Source organism: Scomber japonicus, chromosome 4 (genome assembly GCF_027409825.1).
Source record: "Scomber japonicus isolate fScoJap1 chromosome 4, fScoJap1.pri, whole genome shotgun sequence".
Taxonomy (NCBI): domain Eukaryota; kingdom Metazoa; phylum Chordata; class Actinopteri; order Scombriformes; family Scombridae; genus Scomber; species Scomber japonicus.
This window is the reverse complement of record NC_070581.1, coordinates 30,519,833-30,527,332: the sequence shown is the minus strand read 5'-3', so window position 1 is coordinate 30,527,332 and position 7,500 is coordinate 30,519,833. Positions and strand designations below refer to the sequence as shown.

The window sequence follows — 7,500 nt, the reverse complement described above, 5'->3', positions numbered from 1 at the left end:
TTTTATACATTTGTACTTTTATTCATACGTCCATTTGTACAGAAGTTTGTTCATGTATTCATTTAGTCACAAAATAGTGATTTAATTATTATTATTTTCATCCTATAATCATTCATTCATTCATTCTTGGTAATTTACTAATTTCATGTCAGTAGCTCCTCATTCATCCTTTCATTCATCCGCTCACTCCTTCACTCGCTCTCTAAACGTAACGAACGGACACAGAGTCAGACGAGTTTGTTGTTTATTGAAACTTTCCACTGAATTAACACAGCAGGGGGGGGGGATGGGCAGAGGGAGGGGGAGGGGGGGGGGACGTCTCCATAGCAACAAGTCACACACACACACATACACACACACACACACACACACACACATTATCATCATTATCATCATCACCATCACCACTGTCAACACCGTCGCCATGGTTACTGATGCTGAGTTAGAATACCGTCACACAGGAAGTTACGTCACAGAGAGCCAGAAGGAGAGTCACGAGAAGAACAACAAGAAGAAGATGATGAACAACAGAGAGAGGAGGAAAAGAGAGGAGGAGGAGGAAGAGAAGAAGAAGTGATGATGAATAGATAGAAGAGAGATGAAGGAGAAGAAAGAGAAAATTGAAAGAAAAGAAGAAGGATTTTAAAAAATTGAGAGAATTATTGAAGAGATGTGGACAGATAATGAAAGTGAACACACACACATTCACATTCACATTCTCACGCACACACACACACACACACACACACACACACACACACACACACACACACACAGGAGAACAGGAAGTAGAGTCACACTGATCATCAGTTTACTGTACAACACGAGCAGAAAACACGTCACCATGCGGAGGAAGATACCAACGCTAAAAACAGCTTTCACTTTCCAAAGAAACAAACAAAGAAACAAAAAAAAACAAAAAAACAACCCAAGAAGAAGAAGAAGAAGAAGAAGCATCAAGTTTGTTTTTTTCTTTTGTCCCTTTTTCCCCCTTTTACAAAAGCAGCTCACACCTGCTGCTGCTGCTGCTGCTGCTGATTGGCCGAGAGAGCCGAGGAGAAGACAAATAAAAATAAAAAACAGCAACACTCTTCGGCCAACAGGAAATGTCCGTCTGAAGATTTTATTCATCTGGTTTTAAAGAGGCAAGGAAGGTTAAAATTTAAGGTGGTATGACACATAGGAAGCTTCCCTTTTTAAGGTGTCTCTGAATTACTTAGTGTGATGTAATAATGATGATGTTAGCTGGTTTCTGTTTGGTAGCGGGGTTCAATCAAAAATGAGGTATAGTTTCTTTAAATGAGGCGTATTGACCATAATTTCCAAGTAATATGTGTAAAATCTGCGGTAGTGAGAAGCTGGCTGTTTTTTTTTTAAAATGTGCTTTTTCAATTGGTGCATTAAAAAAGTCATAATATTGCAAATTAAAAGCAAAATGTGACAGAAACAGATTTTTTTTTGCCCCCCACTAGAAACCAAAACCAAAAGACACCAAAGGTAAAACTCTCTTCCTCTGCCTCTCTACTACAGTTTCCTGTAATGGGGTACCAACTGGTTAAACTGGTTTGAAATACACTTAGTGACCTCTTTTATTAGGAACACCTGTGTAATCTAATTCAATCCAATTCAACAGCTCTGCTATAAAAATCTATATTTATCTAGTTTATTTATTTCTAGTTTTTGCTGACGTCGTCAAAAAGGTGATAATTCTGCTTTATGTTAATTATTGGGGTGGTAGAGGGTTAGGGTGCATTATATCTAATGGTGTTCCTAATATTTTGCCCCCCTCATGTAGGCCTATGTAAATGCCCGAGCATCTCTGCGTCGAGAGGAGCCAGATGAGGTGGCTCGGGCATCTAATCAGGATGCCTCCCGGACGCCTCCCTGGTGAGGTGTTCAGGGCACGTCCCACCGGTAGGAGACCCCGAGGAAGACCCAGGACACGCTGGAGAGACTATGTCCGTCGGCTGGCCTGGGAACGCCTCGGGGTCCCCCGGGAAGAGCTGGACGAAGTGGCTGGGGAGAGGGAAGACTGGGCTTCCCTGCTTAGGCTGCTGCCCCCGCGACCCCACCCCGGATAAGCGGAAGAGGACGGTACAGTACGGTATGTATGTAAATGAAGTGGGCAAAACATTAGGAACACTATTCAATATAACGCGCCACCGCCAACACGCACTATGACCTCAATAATTAACATAAAGTAAAATGAATCACCTCATATTGAAGTTTAGGAAACCTCAGATTCAGATGCACTAATCATTCAGACGGACATTTGTGCGTCAATGTCTCCTCGCCGTCACCGAGAGGAGCGACAGGAATGTAACAGACAGCAGAAGAAGAAGAAGAAGAAGAAGCTCCAGCTGAGCCCGTTTATAATCAAACACACACACAAACAGTGCAAAAAACCGAAAAAACGACGAGGGGAGCCATTTCCGGTTCCAGTTTCCAGCCGGCGTCACCATGAAGCGAAGGGGAGGGGAATCCACACTGGGGTTTTTTTTTTTTTTTTAACTATTACGTCACGTCTCCAGAATGACATCACTTCCTGCGTTGATATTTACATGCAGCAAGACAAATAGCAAACAGCCTGGGAAGGTGACGCTGGGTGTGGTGGACGCACGTTTGTCAAGTTTCAATTCAAAGTTTGAGTCTGGTTTGGATCTGATTTGTCTTGAACCCAGTCTGAACGGCTTCATGGTGGTGGGCCGATGGGAATCTGGTCTGCTAATTGGTGGGGGGTGGGGCTGGGGGGGGGGCAAGGGGGCATATCAAGGTGGGCAGGGGGCAGATCATTAGGTTCAATAGGAAACATGAAGAAACAGTTCAGTCTATATTATATATATCTGTTCAAAGTGATATCTATACAACACAAACATACATTCTCTCCACATATTATGTATTTTAATATGAATAACTCTTATCGCCACTTGATTCAGAAGTTTGTCTTTTTCGTCAGCATTGTTTAATTGTTCTTTGATCTTTTGGTGCTTTGTTCAAGTTGTGGATTTATTATTTATAACTCTTTTTTTTAAAATCATTTACACATCAATTCATTATAGTCAACATCTAAACTTTTCACCCCCTCCCTCCCTCCCTCCCTCTTACAACTTTCTTTCCCCTCTTCCCAAAAAACCTCCCACCCCACCCCCACCCCCCCGTTAACTTCGGTTAACTTTGCAGACAGACAGGAGTGTTGCATTGTGGGTAGGTTGCAGGCGACCCACTGTTGATTCACTCCGACGTTTTCTGTGAAAGAAAAATGACAGAAAAGTGATGAAAAATGAATCCTGAAATTATGTTTTTCAGACCTTCCTACTTCCTTCCCTTCCTTCTTCCTCCCTCCCCCACTCCTTTCCTCCCTTCCTCTCTCCTTTCCTTCCTTCTTCCTCCCTCCCTCACTCCTTTCCTTCCTTCTTCCTCCCTTCCTCTCTCCTTTCCTTCCTTCTTCCTCCCTCCCTCACTCCTTTCCTTCCTTCTTCCTCCCTCCCTCACTCCTTTCCTTCCTTCTTCCTCCCTCCCTCACTCCTTTCCTTCCTTCTTCCTCCCTCCCTCACTCCTTTCCTTCCTTCTTCCTCCCTCCCTCACTCCTTTCCTCCCTTCTTCCTCCCTCCCTTACTCCTTTCCTCCCTTCTTCCTCCCTCCCTCACTCCTTTCCTCCCTCCCGCACTCATTTCCTTCCTTCTTCCTCCCTCCCTCACTCCTTTCCTTCCTTCTTCCTCCCTCCCTCACTCCTTTCCTTCCTTCTTCCTCCCTCCCTCACTCCTTTCCTCCCTTCTTCCTCCCTCCCTTACTCCTTTCCTCCCTTCTTCCTCCCTCCCTCACTCCTTTCCTCCCTTCTTCCTCCCTCCCTCACTCCTTTCCTCCCTTCTTCCTCCCTCCCTCACTCCTTTCCTTCCTTCTTCCTCCCTCCCTCACTCATTTCCTTCCTTCTTCCTCCCCATTTCTTCCTTCCTTCCTTCCTTCTGTCCTTCCTTTTCCTTCCTTCCTTTTCAGACATTTTCTCAAAGAAGGAAAATTTCAGTTACTTCTATTTTGCTATTTTTTGGGGGTTGTTGTCAGTGAATCCCAACACTTCCTACAGAAGACCGACCTCTAAAAAGGAGAAGAAAGTCCGCACACTGTAGCTACCAATGCAGGTATAGTTTAATGGCTTATTAAGAGTGACGTTTCGAGCCTGTCTGAAGAAGAGCAAGACGCTCTTCTAAGACAACGTTATTCTAAGTTTATTGGCACCACAGGATCAAGTTATTGGTTAATTTTGTCCTGATGGGGACACTAGAGCAGGGGCGTCAAACATGCGGCCCGTGGGCCAGAACTGGCCCGCCAAGGGGTCCAATCCGGCCCCCTTTTCTTCCTGTCTTCCTTCCTTCCTGTGCTTTTTTCCTTTTTTCCTGTCTTTTTTATTCCTTCCTTCCTTCCTTACATTTTTCTGTCCTGTCTTCTTTTCTTCTTTTTTCAATCCACCTGTCTTTCTTCCCTTTCTTCCATCTTTCCTTCCATCTTGTTAATAATCTGGCCCACATCAGATCAAATTGGGCTGTATGTGGCCCTTGAATGAAAACGAGTTTGACACTGCTGCACTAGAGGAATATCGGGCTTGACAGATTTATCCTATGGGGCTTTTTAGAAGTCCTGCACCAGTTAAACACTTATAGGCTGTTGTTAGCTTATATATTTGTGTTAGTCAATAATTCTCATGTACAGCATGAGACTCAACCTCCTCCTCCTCAATCCTCCTTTCCTACACTGTCTATGTCTCTCAGCTCCAAGCTCATCTTTCCAATTGAAGATCTTTAAAAAGGCCTCACAAATATAGTTTCATGGTAAATAAAGGCTCAGTCATTTCCTGGTGGTCACTGTAGTGTTTAACAAACAAACAGGAGGAAAGAGTGTGTATTTGTTTGAGACTAATTTCAGCGATGGATGAATCCACATTTGGTACTCCACTGAGTATTTCTGGCACCAGATCGGTGTGTGTGGGATTGAGTCAAAATAAACTACAGTGTGTTTGCTCATGGTGATGAAGCAACATTTCCCAGTGCAGCAGTGTGGCTCGTTCAGAGGTCCACACCACAGAAGAAGATGATATATCATAATACTGGTTAGCAGATAAATTAGTTGTTGGTTTATCTCTTTGAAAGTGTTCAATTATTTAGTTCATTTTCATCAAATGTAATAGACCAATCAGGCAGTGACGCTGACTTCACTTCCTGTGTGACTCACCAGCTTTCTGTCAGTTCACATCTGATTGGAGAAGGAGGTAGGCGCCCCCTGCTGGCCGTAGCCCTGACCATACTCTGCATCCTGGAGGAAACACAACGGCAAACAACATGGCATGATGACTACCGTATGTAACTATCTGTGTGGTGTGTTATTCCAGCAGTCAGTATACAGGAAGTTATTATCTGACCTTTTTTTACAGGAATAGAAAATTATACAAGCCAAATGTCAGCAACAAATGTCAAAAGTCAAATTGTGAGTGTAGGAAGCAGTGAAACTTTTTTTGTCATTAAGCTGTTCCTGGAGCTGTCCCACTATTGTCCCTATTTTTACACATTTGTTTCAAGATTTATTTTTCAGTTCACTTGACTGCACCTTTCCCTGCTGTCACATGGTCGATTAGGTTAGCTCATCTAGCATTAGAGCTAACAAGCCTCTCCACTGGCTCTTTTTACCATCTTACAGGATAAGTAATGTTAGTGTAGTTAGCATAGCTAGCCAAGGAAGCATTTGGTTGTCTTCTTCTGTCACATTACCCTCACTTGGCATGTCTTAATAGTGCCTCAAGAGTGCCTCATGTGAGTTTGTTGCATGTAACATTGTGCCTAAGATTGTGAACAAGAGGCCTAAGATGCCTGTGCAGTGAGCTTTGGTAGTTTGGTTTGGAAACTCAACAAGAACCCTGTAAAGAAGAGGTAGGCCTTTTCTATTTGACCCCCTTAAGAAAGACTGGATCCTCAAGAAAACAAGAAAACACACTCTTTCAATGTCTTTGAAGACCTTTGAAACATTTAGTTCCTCCTTGAGAATCCCTGGAACTGCATAAGAAACCTCTTTAATAGCTACTAAAAGTTCCTCAAGAACCCATTGAACCAAGATAACAGGGTTCAATGGGTTAACCCTAACCCTGAAGTGCAGGTATTAATAATATAGAACCAACAACATAAAGAAAAGGGTAATAAGAGTTAAGATGGAAAAGCCTTCCTGAATAGAAAAGGTTTTTAGGTCTTTTCTAAAAGAGACTAGCATTGGTGCTGCTCTCAGATGGTTCAGGAAAGGCTGGTGAGGCAGAGCATAAGAAAAATGCCTATTAATACTAGGTGTAAATGTAAAGGCCTGTGATTGGATAACACGTCAGATACAGATCATAGGTTAATACCAGGTGTGGATGAAGCCTCTGTAGAGCTACAGTAGCAGCTAGCAGGGTCCCTGTGCTTCCAGTTTTGTGCTAGAATAGGCTAAACATGTATCCAAACCAATATCTGTACTGGACTCCTCTCTGATATTCTGTAAGATGGCTAACGAGAGCCTTTCCCAAAAGCTTGGACTGTTGTTAACTACTGCAAAGCCACACCACAGTCAATCACATAGGCTGATCACCTGGTTGTATCCTTGCTGGTTGTAGTCGGGTTGGTAGCCTCCCTGGTTGCTGGCGTACGGGTCTTGTTCATAAGCCCCCTGCTGGCCGTAAGCTTCTGGTGCAGCAGGCTTATCCTGAGGAGGTGGAGCTCGCATGAAGGGGGCAATGATTCCTGTCTCCTTAAAGACGAACCAGAGGTTTCCCGCCCACAGAACCAGGTTAATGAAACCAAATGCCTGGAAGAGGATGAAGGAAAGTCTTATTATATTTTCTGTTTGGATGGATATACATACCAATACAGGACATTTTAAAAAAACAACTTTACTTTGAAAAATAATACAAAATTGTGCAAAATGTGATCTCCTCTAACAAAAGGAGCCATAGTTGTCAAGTATTAGTTGCTCCTAATCACAAGCAGCCTTAGAAGAGCCAGAAAATGACTTTAAAAACCAGCAACAACATCTGAACACAGATAAGATTGAATCTGACCAGAAACCTTCAATTAACCTTCAATTATTGTTACTGTTACAGTTTATGGCTAGTACCAAAACCCTACCACTCAAACATCACAAGGACCTGACCCAAGGCAATGGAGCGATCATTTATCTCATCTACTTTGGGACCACTTCAGGATCCTTGAGGAGAAGCTGTAAGACCAGAAGACAGATGTTGCTGACTTTGCTGAACCTGCTGCTACCATCATCTGGACCTGGACTAAGCAATGGAAAATAAATGTATGGTGCTATGGACACATTTCAGTTGATTTCTGTGCATGTATTGATTAATTTTCCATCCTCTTCCATTGGCCTTACCAACTGACCTTCGAACTTACACAGAGCTGAGGTGGATTAGAAAATGTGCACCTCAGATATGATACAGATCAACATCCATGTGTTACTTTCCAGTTCCTGTTGGTGGAC

At 43.2% G+C, this 7,500-nt stretch overlaps 1 protein-coding gene across 1 annotated transcript in view; it reads right to left on the bottom strand.

The window, feature by feature from the left end:
* Positions 1 to 5,238: 5,238 nt before the first annotated feature.
* LOC128357699 (synaptophysin-like) overlaps positions 5,239 to 7,500 on the bottom strand; it is a gene marked incomplete at its 5' end in the record, with an annotated part of 6,397 nt that continues 4,135 nt past the window's right edge. Inside the window, 2 exon segments of the mRNA XM_053318068.1 lie at positions 5,239 to 5,304; positions 6,601 to 6,816. Of these exon segments, the coding sequence (XP_053174043.1) occupies positions 5,239 to 5,304; positions 6,601 to 6,816 (282 nt within the window).